At 40.6% G+C, this 16318-nt stretch overlaps 1 protein-coding gene across 6 annotated transcripts in view; it reads right to left on the bottom strand.

Moving 5' to 3' along the window:
- Positions 1-10918: 10918 nt before the first annotated feature.
- The window catches only part of LOC124007674 (protein TMEPAI-like), an 85801-nt gene continuing 80401 nt past the window's right edge, over positions 10919-16318 (bottom strand). For 5 of the 6 annotated variants that reach the window (XM_046318356.1, XM_046318353.1, XM_046318355.1 and 2 more), the window contains exons 2-4: positions 15559-15713; positions 13866-13919; positions 10919-13112 (exon numbers count right to left, since the gene is read on the bottom strand). In XM_046318356.1, coding sequence (XP_046174312.1) covers positions 12510-13112; positions 13866-13919; positions 15559-15672 — 771 coding nt within the window. In that variant the 5' untranslated portion in view covers positions 15673-15713 and the 3' untranslated portion in view covers positions 10919-12509. The remainder of the gene's footprint in view (positions 13113-13865; positions 13920-15558; positions 15714-16318) is intronic. The other variant, XM_046318354.1, reaches the window with a different exon arrangement.

Raw genomic sequence — 16318 nt, 5'->3', positions numbered from 1 at the left:
GAGTTCCCACATATACTGCGCACTAGTTGGCTGCTTTTCCTTCACTCTGCATTCCAACTCATCCCAAACCATCTCAATTGGGTTGAGGTTGGGTGATTGTGAAGGCCAGGTCATCTTGTGCAGCACTCCATTGCTTTCCTTCTTGGTCAAATAGCCCTCACACAGCCTGGTGGTGTGTTGGGTCATTGTCCTGTTGAAAAACAAATTATAGTTCCACTAAGCACAAATCAGATGGGATGGTATATCGCTGCAGAACGCTGTGGTAGCCATGCTGGTTAAGTGTGCCTTGAATTCTAAATAAATCCTTTAAAGTGTCACCAGTAAAGCAACCCCATACCATCACACCTCCTCCTCCATGCTTCATGTGGGAACCACACATGCGGAGATCATCCGTTCACATACTGTACATCTCACAAAGACACAGCGGTTAGAACCAAAAATCTCAAATTTGGACTCATCAGACCAAAGGCCGGTTTAACGTCCATTGCTCATGTTTCTTTGCGCAAGCAAGTCTCTTCCTCATATTGGTGTCCTTTAGTAGTGGTTTCTTAGCAGCAAAAAGTTATTGAAATTTTCCGGATTGACTGACCTTCACGTCTTAAAGTAATGATGGACTTTAGTCTTTTACCAAATAGGCCTATCTTCTGGATACCACCCGTTCCTTGTCACAACGCAATTGATTGGCTCAAAGAAGGAAATACATTCCACAAATTAACTTTTAATAAGGCACACCTGTTAATTGAAATGACTTCCTTATGAAGCTGTTTGAGAGAATGCCAAGAATGTTCAAAGCTGTTATGGTGGCAACTTTGAAGAATTGAAATATAAAATATATTTAGATTTGTTTAACACGTTTTTATTTACTAAATGATTCCATATGTGTTATTTCGTAGTTTTGATGTCTTCACTATTATTCTACAATGTAGGAAATAAAGAAAAAACCCTGGAATAAGTAGGTGTGTCCAAACCTTTGACTGGTACTGTATATTAAAATAAACAATGTTGATATACGTAAGCAATTATTGTCGACAATTGTAGGACCTACTTATTTACTGCAATACATCTCGTCATGGAGCTTGTTATAGAATAGAACTGATTTTATATTGACAGTATAGCATTACCTCTTCATTAGTACAGAAAGCGTCATAACAAAATAAGCACCAGGATCGTACGTTTTTCTGTACAGTTAATACATTGCTTAAGAGTTTTATAAATATGCTTATACTGTAACCATATGTTTAAAAAAAAATCAATCATCACTCGTTTTTTAAAATGTATTTATATATTTAAAAGTCGCAAAGCAACACTGATTTGAAGGGCAAAACAAACAAAGCAACACTAATTTGAAGGGCAAAACAAACAAAGCAACACTGATTTGAAGGGCAAAACAAACAAAGCAACACTGATTTGAAGGGCAAAACAAACAAAGCAATACTGATTTGAAGGGCAAAACAAACAAAGCAACACTGATTTGAAGGGCAAAACAAACAAAGCAACACTGATTTGAAGGGCAAAACAAACAAAGCAACACTGATTTGAAGGGCAAAACAAACAAAGCAACACTAATTTGAAGGGCAAAACAAACAAAGCAACACTGATTTGAAGGGCAAAACAAACAAAGCAACACTGATTTGAAGGGCAAAACAAACAAAGCAACAAAACAGTTAAAAAGCGCCAAAACAAAGGAAAAGAGGACAGTCCAGAAGGTTCTGGTTAGGTTTATACAAACAAAGCCACAAAACAGTTAAAAAGGACAGTCCAGAAGGTTCTGGTTAGGTTTATACAAACAAAGCAACAGAACAGTTAAAAAGGGCCAAAACAAAGGAAAAGAGGACAGTCCAGAAGGTTCTGGTTAGGTTTATACAAACAAAGCAACAGAACAGTTAAAAAGGGTCCAAACAAAGGAAAAGAGGACAGTCCAGAAGGTTCTGGTTAGGTTTTTATTCCTTCTTTGAAAATGCCTTTTTTTCACTCAAACCCTCAACAGTAACTTATTGAAAGAAATAATGCAAATAACAATCTAAAACAGATGATTAAGTAAAAAATGTTATAATGCAGTAGAGGGACATGTATTGTATACTAGGACAAGTTCTGTTTGCTATGTTCTACTGTATTTTCATAGAGCTGGGCCCTTAGGAACCTGTCCATCCCATGCTTCTCCCTTTTGGTTTACTTTAGTGCTTCAAATTTGACATTTACTTTTATCGGCATGTATGCAGTAGAGTTGGAAATTATCATCTTATGATAGAACATGGAGTCAATTCTTTATTGTATTTTTTTTGGTATTGCAAATAAGAAGGGTGATTTGTTACATGTGAAAAAGAAAATGAATCCAGAGCCCACAAAATTGCACTATTACGCATTACAAAAATAGTCTCAACCACAGAAGGCACACATCTAGAACTGAGCATGTGGTAGAGAAGGGAATCTATAGCGATTTGGGTATGTTGACCATTGGGTAATATGGCAGATTTGAACCCAGTCAGGTCCACTCTACACTGTCAATATTAGGACAGCCTCAATCGTTGCTGTCCTAATATGGACACCGTACTGCTCACACTGGTCAAGGAGAATGTAGTTGGAAGGTAAAAGAAAGTTCTTAACCAGGGTGATGCCTCTAAACCTGACCCCATCTGGTTTCTCCTCATACTCATTTTCAAAATGGTGCCCCCAAAAGCTAGAGAAACACATTCCACATTAAAAACTACAGGGCATTTTGACGACAACTTAAGGGTGAATAGAAGCAAAGGCATCATTCTGGCACCTGATCGATCACCTAATAGTACTTCCCATCAACTCTACCAGTTTGACTTAAGTGCAGAAACCTGTGGTCTTGGATACATTGAAACAAAGTGATGCCCAACCTGGTTTGGGCCATTGTCTCCAAAGCCTGACTCACTATGGTAGACAGTATTGCTTGTGAAGACACCTAGTGGTCAAATCATGGAATAAATGTTCTGTGATTAATTTGCGAGTTATACAGCAAAACCATCATACGCATGTACAATGAATTGGAGCAAAATGTAAATATTTTTTTTGAAAAGAATAGAAAACAATCATTACATTTCTCCTAATTTAAACAATTACTACATTATCAAAAGGCAAAGATTAGGTATATTGCAACGCTCTCCATGACACCTCTATCAACATTATCATCATTGTTATCATCAACTATAAGTCTCTGTCAATATGTGAGTCAGTCTAGAGCCAGTTTAGTCAGATTGATAGTTCAGACAGAGCCCAATCTGTCAGCACAGGCAGGCACACAAACATTTTCAATGGGACCGACAGCCAGCCTATGGCAGCACAAGCTGGTCTGTGTGGGACTCCCTCATTAAACACAGGCATCTCTATGGAACAGGAAGAGCTCATTACAGACAGGGAACGGGGGTGATCGAGTCAACCCTAAAGGCACACCATTTGAAATCTTTGGGATTATCTGTTTTGTCTGAGTGGTTCTGTTTTACTTTCATCTGACCACCCGGTCTAGACGGTACAGTTCATTAGCGGGGCAAGGCAGCGTACATGACCAATGCAAACAAACATGTTATGGGAGAATGAAAAACATTGGATCTTGCAATGACTTAAATTTCTCAATTAAGTACATTGTATTAGCAGATATGTTGAAAAGTTAAGTTCTGAGGAAAAAGTTGCTCTTTACTTGATGCAACTTGACATGATACCCACATTATGTTGTTTTCATTAACATTCCTTAACGCCTGTTGTCATTATCCATGACATTTCATTTCAAGTACCGAAAAAAAGGTTGTTGTAATGAACAGTCATACAATGTTACGACGGGCATAATGGCAAGTGTTATGTCAAGATTACAAAGCAGTATGATTTGGTATGCCAATAGTGGCTCCTCCTTCTTCATTTCTAATGGGTCAATTCCCACCCTGCCTGCATAGTTATCAGTCAGCACTGGTTTCCCTGAAGAAAAGACTGGAATCCAACCAGGAAACCTACACAAGCTCCCCTCTGAGGTCATTAAACTGCATCATGAGATGTCACCAGGGGTCAGAAGTCAAAGAGCCACACCCCTTAGATCAATCCTTTAGCTGCTTGCGTATGAGGGGTCAGACATCTTTTTTATTTTATTTAGGTATTTGTCCTCAAATTTAATGTAAAGATACAGTACAAATTAAATTAAGCAGGGCCAATGGGAAGAAAGCGAGAGGGGCGAGTGGACCACCTTGTCTGGTGTTTTTTTTCGTCGACCTCTGTCCTCTCTTCCCTCCCTCTCTCTTCTTTGATGTGATATAAGCTTAAGTTGGGACCCCTTGCAGCTTGGGTCTAGCCTCAGAGGAAGAAGTTGAATCATGTCAATAGAGAAGTGCGACCAATGCTGACAGGGGGAGATTGTGGCTCTCTCATTCTTAATTAAAGTGCTAAGAGATGCCTGTTGGAGAGAAGCCCAGACAGTAGGCGGATGTGTCCAGCGTACAGTTGCCTGCTAATCTCTCTCCCTCTCCCTTTATTTTCCTTTCCTCACTACTTCTCTCCCTCATCAGTGTCTTGGGGCAATTTCACCCTACTTCTGGTCAGACCATCTGGGCTCTCTGCAGATAAAGGACTTGAACTGGAGTTTAAAGGTTGATGGCTCTGTCTTTCATGATCACACATCTACACAAAACTCCAGGAACCTCATTTATAAACATTGTGCGTGTACAACATATGCATGCGCCAGTTTTCAAGCAAAAGTTGGCATTCATAAAAACTGAACTTGACAATTGAATGTGCTTATCCTCCCACAAACTGTAACCGTGGGTAAGCACAGTTTTTAGTGGTTGAAGTATTGCATTGCAAGAAGGCAAATGTACCCTAGTAGTCTTGTGCAAATTGGGAATACATAATGACTTATCCATAACAAAAAAACAGGTAGTTAAATATAATAATAAGATGCAATCATTTGCTGTTAGTGAGAAGAGCAAAATTCAATTTATTTAATCTTTGCCTTCTAAAATAATCTGAAATCTATTTCCGATTATTTATTTAGTTTCCATGATAATTGCAGAATAAATTCCTCACCTTTTCTGACTGATACTAGCGAAATAGCCTATAGGTCTACAACAAGATAGGATGGGCTACCATTCGTCCCATCTCTCATTTAATTGGACCACTTCATAATAGTAAAAAGATAAGCTACCGGTACTTAAAGTATTTTGCTCTATTCGATCTGATGTGCAGTTTAACAGTAGAAGAAGGCTCACCTTTTCCATTGATGTTTGAAGGCTATGTCTGAATACTGTAATGTCAAAGTTCTCGAGCAGCCTAAACAATATTTTATTTGTAAAAATGATGCATAATATCATAACGACTGCACCTTTTCTGGCCACGATAGTTCATATTTGTAGCAATACAACAAATTACCATGCACATCTCGAATTTAATTGGGCCTATTAGAAAGGCTATTATAATTTAATTTTTTTATACGTTTTTGCTCAATGCAGCCAAAATGGAGCGCAGTTTATAACCTACAGTAGAATTTAACAGGTGAACAGACAGTTGATATTTTGCATTGAAGTGTGTAGGCTACCACTGTAAGTAGGCCTGTACTGTAATTGAAATGTTTTTCAGAATTCGTGGACAGTGCATCACATTTAGGTTCGGGCTAAAGGATCTGTTTACAAGTCCACAACAATTTGGAATTGTTTTTGTGTTTCAGAAATGGTCAAACATCAAATTTCACTGGAAAAAACAAACATTTTGGCAACACCTCCAAAGACATTTGATCAAGTTCACAAATGTAGATTTCCTTTAGATATAATGTATTGGCCTAATTTCAATACTATCAAATTATACAGCAAATAAGGATATTAATGTCACGATAAAAGGTGAATGATGGGTGTTAATGCAGGCGCAGTTATAATGCTCGTTCACATGTGCACAGTTTTACGATAGGTCTGATTTTTAAAGGGAAACATGCGCATGTATGGTGTCCTCCAAGTGTATAAATCTCAATATTCTTTTCAGAAATAGCGCACGCAGCTATCTAGAGTAAAATGTACACAACGGTTATAAATGAGGGCCCCACGTTTCCTTGACAATAGAGGTGAATTTTTATTTCTCGTTCCATTTCATTGTAATAACAAATAGTGCAATTCTTTTTAACAATTAGACTATATAAATAACTCTAAAATTGCCATTTCTAAGTTAGTTTATTTGTTTCCATATACGTATATACAGTGGGGCAAAAAAGTATTTAGTCGGCCACCAATTGGGCAAGTTCTCCTACATAAAAAGATGAGAAAGGCCTGTAATTTTCATCATATGTACACTTCAACTATGACAGACAAAATGAGAAAAAAAATCCAGAAAATCACATTGTACGATTTTTAATGAATTTATTTGCAAATGGTGGAAAATGAGTATTTGGTCACCTACAAACAAGATGTCTGGCTCTCACAGACCTGTAACTTCTTCTTTAAGAGGCTCCTCTGTTCTCCACTCATTACCTGTATTAATGGCACCTGTTCAAACTTGTTATCAGTATAAAAGACACCTGTCCACAACCTCAAACAGTCACACTCAAAACTCCACTATGGCCAAGACCAAAGAGCTGGCAAAGGACACCAGAAACAAAATTGTAGACCTGCACCAGGCTGGGAAGACTGAATCTGCAATAGGTAAGCAGCTTGGTTTGAAGAAATCAACTGTGGGAGCAATTATTAGGAAATGGAAGACATACAAGACCACTGATAATCTCCCTCGATCTGGGGCTCCACGCAAGATCTCACCCCATGGGGTCAAAATGATCACAAGAACGGTGAGCAAAAATCCCATAATCACCTAGTGAATGACCTGCAGAGAGCTGGGACCAAAGTAACAAAGCCTACCATCAGTAACACACTACGCCGCCAGTTACTCAAATCTTGCAGTGCCAGACGTGTCCCACTGCTTAAGCCAGTACATGTCCAGGCCCGTCTGAAGTTTCGTAGAGAGCATTTGGATGATCCAGAAGAAGATTGGGAGAATGTCATATGGTCAGATGAAACCAAAATATAACTTTTTGGTAAAAACTCAACTTGTCGTGTTTGGAGGACAAAGAATGCTGAGTTGCATCCAAAGAACACCATACCTACTGTGAAGCATGGGGGTGGAAACATCATGCTTTGGGGCTGTTTTTCTGCAAAGGGACCAGGACGACTGATCTGTGTAAAGGAAAGAATGAATGGGGCCATGTATCGTGAGATTTTGAGTGAAAACCTCCTTCCATCCGCAAGGGCATTGAAGATGAAACGTGGCTGGGTTTGTCAGCATGACAATGATCCCAAACACACCGCCCGGGCAACGAAGGGGTGGCTTCGTAAGAAGCATTTCAAGGTCCTGGAGTGGCCTAGCCAGTCTCCAGATCTCAACCCCATAGAAAATCTTTGGAGGGAGTTGAAAGTCCGTGTTGCCCAGCAACAGCCCCAAAACATCACAGCTCTAGAGGAGATCTGCATGGAGGAATGGGCCAAAATACCAGCAACAGTGTGTGAAATCTTGTGAAGACTTACAGAAAATGTTTGACCTCTGTCATTGCCAACAAAGGGTATATAACAAAGTATTGAGATAAACTTTTGTTTATCAAATACTTATTTTCCACCATAATTTGCAAATAAATTCATTAAAAATCCTACAATGTGATTTTCTGGATTTTTTTTCCTTCTCATTTTGTCTGTCATAGTTGAAGTGTACCTATGATGAAAATTACAGGCCTCTCTCATATTTTTAAGTGGGAGAACTTGCACAATTGGTGGCTGACTAAATACTTTTTTGCCCCACTGTATATATATATATATATATATATATACACACATATATATATATATAGTTGAAGTCAGAAGTTTACATAAACTTAGGTTGGAGCCATTAAAACTCATTTTTCAACCACCACAAATGTCTTGCTAACAAACTATAGTTCTGGCACGTCGGTTAGGACATCTACTTTGTGCATGACACAGGTAATTTTTCCAACAATTGTTTACAGACAGATTATTTCACTTATAATTCACTGTATCACAATTCCAGTGGGTGAGAAGGTTACATACACTAAGATGACTGTGCCTTTAAACAGCTTGGTATTCTTCAGCTTGCAAGTCTCCCCCTTTTTACTCCAAACATAACGGTGGTCATTATGGCAAAACAGTTCTATTTTTGTTTCATCAGACCTGAGGACATTTCTCCAAAAAGTACGATCTTTGTCCCCATGTGCAGTTGCAAACCGTAGTCTGGCTTGTTTATGGCGGTTTTGGAGCAGTGGCTTCTTCCTTGCTGAGCGGCCTTTCAGGTTATGTCGATATAGTGCTCGTTTTACTGTGGCTATAGATACTTTTGTACCTGTTTCCTCCAGCATCTTCACAAGGTCCTTTGCTGTTGTTCTGGAATTGATTTGCATTTTTCACACCAAAGTACATTCATCTCTAGGAGACAGAACGAGTCTCCTTCCTGGCTGTGTGTTCCCATGGTGTTTATACTTGCGTACTATTGTTTGTACAGATGAACGTGGTATCTTCAGGCATTTAGAAATTGCTCCCAAGGATGAACCAGACTTGAATAATGGTCAAATTACTTGTCATGCACAAAGAAGATGTCCTTACCGACTTGCCAAATCTATAGTTTGTTAACAAGAAACTTGTGGAATGGTTGAAAAACTAGTTTTAATGACTCCAACCTAAGTGTATGTAAACTTCCGACTTCAACTGTATACACACAGTACCAGTCAAAAGTTTGGACACATCTACTCATTCAAGGGTTTTTCTTTATTTTTAATATTTTCTACATTGTGGAATAATAGTGAAGATTTCAAAACAATGAAATAACACATATGGAATCATTTAGAAAGCAAAAAAGTGTTGAAATATATTTTAGATTCTTCAAAGTAGTTACGCCTTGATGACAGCTTTGCACACGCTTTGCACTCTCTCAATCAGCTTCACCTGGAATGCTTTTCCAACAGTCATTGTGCCATCTTCATAATGCCAAGAGTGTCCAACTCATCCCAAACAATCTCAATTGGGTTGAGGTCAGGTGATTGTGGCGGCCAGGTCATTTGATGCAGCACTCCATCACTCTCCTTCTTGGTCAAATAGCCTTTACACAGCCTGGAGGTGTGGTGCGTCATTGTCCTGTTGAAAAACAAATGATCGTCCCACTAAGTGCAAGATGGGGTGGCGTATCACTGCAGAATGCTGTGGTAGCCATGCTGGTTAAGTGTGCCTTGAATTCTAAATACATTACTGACAGTGTCACCAGCAAAGAACCCCTACACCATCACACCTCCTCCTCCATGCTTCACGGTGGGAACCACACACACACGGAGATCATCTGTTCACCTACTCTGCGTCTCACAAAGACACGGCTTTTGGAACCAAAAATCTCAAATTTGGACTCATCAGACCAAAGGACAGATTCCCACCTAATGTCTATTGCTTGTGTTTTTTGGTCCAAGCATGTCTCTTCTTATTATTGGTGTCTTTTAGTAGTGGTGTAATTGCAGCAATCGACCATGAAGGCCTGATTCACAGTCTCCTCTGAACAGTTGATGTTGCAATTTCTGAGGCTGGTAACTCTAATGAACGTATTCTCTTCAGCAGAGCTAACTCTGGGTCTTCTTTTCCTGTGGCGGTCCTCATGAGAGGCAGTTTCATCATAGCGCTTGATGGTTTTTGCGGCGGCGCACCACCCCTACCTTGGCACAACACAACTGATTGGCTCAAACGCATTAAGGTAAGAAATACCACAAATTAACTTTTACCAAGGCACACCTGTTAATTAAAATGCATTCCAGGAGACTACCTCATGAAGCTGTTTGAGAGAATGCCAAGAGTGTGCAAAGCTGTCATCAAGGCAAAGGTTGGCTACTTTGAAGAATCTCAAATATAAAATATATGTAGTGTTTTTAAACACTTTTGGGGTTACTACATGATTCCATATGTTGTTTTGATGTCTTCACTATTATTCTACGATGTAGAAAATAGTAAAAATAAAGAAAAACCTTTGAATGAGTAGGTGTGTCCAAACTCTTGACTGGTACTGTTTATAGAACACACACACATACATTGATACATATATAGTCATGTCTAAAATGATTGGCACATTTGATAAAGATGAGCAAAAACCTTAGTAAAATAAATAATACAAATACTGCGCTATATTTATATTGTATGCTACCAAAAAGTTGGGAAATGACATTATTTTATACTAATACAATTGCTCAGAGATGCAAGAGAGGTGTCAAAATTATTGTCACCCCTGTTTTCAATACTCCGGCACCCTGTTTTATGAGACTGGAGAACACATTGGGAGGGATCTTAGACCATTCCTCCATACAGAATCTTTCCAGATCCTTGATATATCTTGTCTGCGCTTATGGACTGCCCTCTAATTCAAACCATAGGTTTTCAATGGGGTTCAAGTCCGGAGACTTTTATTTCCATTGTAAAATTTTGATTTTCTGGTCAATTAACTACTTCTCTGTGGATTTTGATGTGTACTTGGGGTTATTGTCTTGCTTGAATGTTCACTTACGGCCAAGTTAACGTCAAAGGCCCACCACCATATATTACAGTAGGAATGAGGTTATTTCCTGTATATGCATCCTTCTCTCAATGCCAAACCACCACTGGTGTGCTTGGCCAAAGAGTTCTATTTTCATGTCATCTGACCATAGCACAGGTACCATTCTGTGACAATGCCATTTAGAAAATTCCAGGCGTTTACATTTGTCGGTTGCTTGCAATAAAGGCTTTTTTTCTAGCAACCTTTCCAAAGACATTTTGGCATGGAAGTTGCATTTAATTGTAGATACGACTAAGTTTTGTAATTCTCCAATTTTGGCCTTTAGATTGTTCATTGCCTCCAATTTGTAAGTCGCTCTGGATAAGAGCGTCTGCTAAATGACTTAAATGTAAATGTAATGTAAATGTCCTAAACCATCTTCCTCACTGTGCATGAGGACAAGATACACATGCATCCAATACCAGGTAAGTTTACCATTGCTCCAGTGGTTTTAAACTCCTTAATTGTTTCCCTAATAGTGGTAAGTGGTATATTTGTTTTTTTGTACCCATTGCCTGATTTATGCAGGTCAACAACCATTTGTCTCTTTTCATTTGCCTTTCCCCATGGTGATGGATGACAAAGGGATTTTACATGCGTGTTACCTCATTTTTATACCCCAGTGAAACAGGAATTCATGGAAGGCCATAATAAAGTTCCATAAACTGAGATTAATTTTTAAAAAGTAGAATGATGTAACAGATAAAATGTTGTTTGTTTTTACTTATTTGCTTATCTTTATCATGGTGCCAATAATTTGTATATGTATAGATAGCACAAAGTTAAACACGTTTGAGTTGGCACACCAACAGATTACCGTTTTTACCTTTTCTTCTAGAGCAGGCAAAACATAAAAAAAAAACGTTTTTTTAATCTTTAGAATCCATTTGTTTACAAAAATACCGCTGCTCTTCTCTCTTATGATACATATTGCAGATTGATTTTCTTTTTCTCTAGATAAACAGTCTTGAATCTTGTGCAAACATCTCTTTAAAAAAGATCGTAATAAAAAAAACAAGAAGAGTATTCGCACACAGGAACTCCTGAACTTGTCTGGCCAAAGACCCACAGACAGTACTAAACACGAATAGACAAAGAACTAAAGTACAGTACTAACCTCAGATGGGTCTAGATAGTACAGTACGGTGGATATATATGACTTCAGTGGGCACAGTGCTGAACTCAATTGACCCAGACTCAGGACTCTACTCCAGTACTCATGTTGACACACATGGCCTGACATCACAAACCCATTCAGCTGTCAATCATGTGTTTCCATAGATGCCAACGTTGACCACCGCACCCTCTGATGCAGATTGACGGGGAGTGATGGGGATCTGTCTGGCAGTGAGGCTAACTGGGTCATGAGCTGAGAGGCTAACTCGGGTTAACGTATGAATCTCAGTCTTGGATCCCGTGAGAGCCTGAAACTGTCAACCTGTTACAAGAGTGCTATCAATGCCCTCCCTGTACAAGCCAGGTACACGGACAGTATTCAAAGCCAGAAAGGGGTTCGGGGGAGGCTCACTAAAATAACCATCTGCATCTCAAAAAAAGGAAGACCTGGTCATTCTGAAAGACTTCCGGAGGAACTAAGGATAAACTACGAGGAGATCAGTAACTAGAAATTATGCAGAGAAAACAAAATAAACCTAAATACTTGGAGATAGTTTTGTTTTGTTGTTTTTGCATTTACCAGTACAGAAAAAAAGCTGTAAGCAAGGAAAAAAAACAAGTAAATATTTATACAACGTAAGTTTAGGGGTGGCAGGTTTCAGTAAGACGGTGACCGGGGGTAAAGTTAAGAGGGGAGTGCAGTCCTTTTTCTTTGTGCGCCTGTCCCCCCCCCACCCCGCCACTGCATGTCACCCTCTCCAACCCTGCTTGCCACCAACAGTTCAGCTAAAGTGCGCGGAGAAGGAGAAAGCAGCCTCGGAAAACAATGCCCGAGACCAACACTGTCGTCACACCTGTTCAGGAGTCTGCTTCTCCTTTTTGTTGCGCACATTCCTGCTCTCCAGGCTGCTCAGGTGGGCCTGCTTGAGAATCCCGTGGAGTAGCAAGGACGGCGACGAGGGACCCGGGCCTCCTAACCTGACTCCACGCCCTGCGCCACTGTCCCCACTGGCAGTCTGGTGGTGGTGCCTGGGTAGTGAAGAGGGGTGGTAGTAGTGCCCTATCACCTCGCTATAAGTTGGTGGTGCCCCTTCCACTCGGCTGGAGTAGGCCTGGGCAGCCGTGGCTACCGTGGTAGTGCTGACCCCGGAGTTGAGGCTGGGCGGTGGGCACAGGGAGGTGTCGAGGAGGTGGCTGTCATAGACTGTGCGGTTGGGGGGCGCACGCACCGACTCCCTGTTAAGCTCCATCTGCTGCTCGGGGTCGCGGAGCTGCAGAGTGCAGGGGCCCTGGTAGGGCGGAGGCTCTTCGCCGTCCGACAGCGAGATGGTGGGCGGCAGGTCAATGATGGGGTGGGGCAGGTAGGGGTAGGTGGGCTGGAAGCGGGCCAGACGCTCCCTCTGCAGATAGGAGGGGACGCGGTCCGGGGGACGCGTGGTGTACACCTGCTGCTAAAGGGAGGAGGACAGGAAGAGTTAGCGCACACATTTATATTTGGTCATTTATCTTTGTGAGGACAACACACAAAACAAGTTTAGCAATGTATTCCCATTGTCAGAACCCTCTTTTATCCACAGTGACTTAGTGTGAGGGTATATTGATACAGCACCATTGTTGTCATCGCTATGCTATGAACGTCAATAAACATTCATAGCCCATCTGCTCTAATATCCAAGGACGAATGCATAATTAATTTCCGGACAAACACAAGTAGTGTTCCCAGGTTCCCGGGTAGGTTCTTTAAGTCTGGGGTTACGGCCCAAATGGCACCCTATTGCCTATACAGTGCACTACTTTTGGGGCCCCAGTCAAAAGTAGTGCACTTTAAAGGGAATAAGGCCCAGACTAGGTCCCTGTGCAGGTCCCTGTGTTTAGGGATGACCCCTATAGACCTAAAGCAGGGGTGGGCAAATGTTTTGGCTCAAGGGCCACATTGGGATTTTGAAGTTGAACGGAGGGTGGCAAAGATTGTTTTGGTAACGATATGTTAGTCAAAATCAATTTGCTGTCAGAAAATGTGCAGTTATTAAAAAATATATAGGTCCATTATCATTCCTACATACTTACTATCTAGTTTTAAATGTTCACGAGTGGCTTGGTATGTTTTTTTGCCCATTATAATCATTCCCCCCCAAAATAAAAACTCCTGTGGGACGAATTGAATGGGCAGTAGTTTGCCCACTCCCACTCATAATCCACTTTACCTCGCTCATTCCACTGGCGGGCCCTGGGCCATCTGAGGACCACAGACTCCCATCCTGTGAGGAAGAGAGATAGAGAGCATGTATCACGTCAATTTATACCATCTTGTGCCACTAGGTGGAGTTATTCCCTTTCCAGTCAAAGAGCCAACCACAGAGCATAGGGTGGGGGAGATGAGATTAATCCCTGAGCCAATTTGTCTGAACCCAATGGCTAATACTGGAGGACTTCCTGTCCTTTCATTCCTAGCCATGTTCTTTTCACATAGATGGGCTACATGTAGTATTAAAGTGCTCTTCACAGAAGCAATCCCAGACAAACACACAGACTGACACTGACCGAGAGAGAGAGAGAGAGAGAGAGAGAGGCGCTCTGTCATCTATGACTCATACCCCCTCCTGCAGAGTACACAGACTTCTGCATAGCTCAAAGGGCTGTGCTCAATTCAGAATTGAATGCCTCATAAATTCCAATTACATTCTTGAATTTGAATCGAAGCAGTAAACAGGATACAAAATTGTAATTTGAATTAAAGGAAATATAATTGAATTCAGTGAAATTCAAATGCCTAGTCTATTCCACATTAGGTGTAAGCCTATTGTATTGAAAAATGTGAATATTCTAAGTTATTATATTTCACAAATCACTTAACTTTTGTTCAATATGGGGGAAAGACTACATTTCCCGGAATGCATTAGTTCAGCCCTCAAGTTGACCCTAAAGCCTTCAAAAAGAAGCCAAACCAATTCAATTAATGGTGGAAAATTAAATTTACTATTCTAAGCACTGAGGTTAAAATAATATTTGAACATTGTTTTTGGAGTAAAGTGATATATTATTTGGTTTCTTGAATTGTAACCTGTCAGATTCAATGAAACTCTCATGTTGTATAACTGAGTGGAATTTCATTGAATTGCACTGAATTCAATTCTGTGTCCTGTCGCTTAAACTCAAATTCTACATCCTGTGGGGTGTGGCCAATGCAATTCACGAGTTGAATGGGAGTCAATTCCACAATTCTGAATTAAACACAAACCTGATAACACACACACAGCATCCTGCCCCATATTTACTAACAGATGAATGCCGGGCTAGGTGATTCAGCAGCAGTATGCGTTTGTGTGTGATTCAAAAAGCAGCAGTGCAGTCATATGGTTCTGGAATCTCCAGATCACTGCACTGAGCGATGTGGCAGACAACCTGTCTCCAGTGAGCCTCTGTCTCACAAAGAGACACAAAGAAGGAAACACCGACATCAACACATATACTGTACATAGTATACAGGTCCAACTGAATACCATTGTCTGCTTATCATATGTGTTTGCATTAGTAAAAAATGATCTGCTTTTCTGACATGGCTAGTTTGGGCCTGCCATGATGTCGAAATAGGACCCTGTACTATGGCTTGCCTATTTCCAAGTAGAAACAAGGGTGGTTTTCGTTTCATATTAAGTCTATGCCCTGGTTTGTGTGAAGGCTGTAAAGTAGTCTACATCCTGGTCTGGAGTAAATGCTGTAAAGGAAAGTTTACTTCCTGGTTTGTGTGGAGGCTATCAAATAAAGTATATTGCCTGTAAAGATGTGTGGAGTGCTTCTAAAGACTGTCAAATTTATGTCCTGGTCTGTGTGGAGGCTGTAAGTCTGTATGAAGACTATAACGTTAGTTTACAGCCCTGGTCAGGGTAGAGTACTTACAGAGGCCAGTGGTAGGTGGCGTCTGCGGGCCTGGCTGTCCCTGGAGATGAAGGAGCGTTCTGACAGGCGGTAGTGGTTGAGCAGGCAGGTGATCACTACCACCATCACCATCATCACCACAACGATCACCAGGATCTGCACAAACTCCAACTGGGCTGGAGAGAGAAGAGAGAGAGGGGACAGGTTAGAACTAGTGGAAGACGTTCTGATTGTATCACCTAAGCTTCATCAAAAGATCACATTTTGGAGCAGAGAACCCAAGAGGACAGATACAAGGATATGCACATTGCACAGTTTATGGGGAAAGGGTGTTTGGGACCATGGTGATTGAAGGTCATGACGACTTAATCCGATGTCACGAAACGCAACTAGCATAGCAACTAACTTGTTCTTACTGATTGCATAGAAACCGATATTGTAGATATTATTTTGTAGCAGGCCATGAGTTTTCACAACTGAAATGTAGGCACGTATGGCCAACTCATTAATAATCTGTCTCAGTTCATTGTATGTTATAACTTGTTGTAGGTTTAGCTACATCAATTACAACTACGTAATAAAGCATGAACTAGAGTCAATGTCCGCAACCAGGTGGAAAACAAATTAGCAAAAGTAAACATGTCCCATCCAAATCTCTGTTTAAGCTGTTTTTGTTGCATCGGCTGCTTCTCAATCCACCACATCCGTCAGCCTTCTGTGGCGGAATGTGGCAGAGCTACAGTGGTGTTTTTCAGACCATGAGACATCCCGAAAATCAGTC

The sequence above is a fragment of the Oncorhynchus gorbuscha genome, linkage group LG21 (genome assembly GCF_021184085.1).
Source record: "Oncorhynchus gorbuscha isolate QuinsamMale2020 ecotype Even-year linkage group LG21, OgorEven_v1.0, whole genome shotgun sequence".
Lineage (NCBI taxonomy): Eukaryota > Metazoa > Chordata > Actinopteri > Salmoniformes > Salmonidae > Oncorhynchus > Oncorhynchus gorbuscha.
Note: the sequence above shows the minus strand (reverse complement) of the source record. Positions and strands in the feature narration are given on the sequence as shown.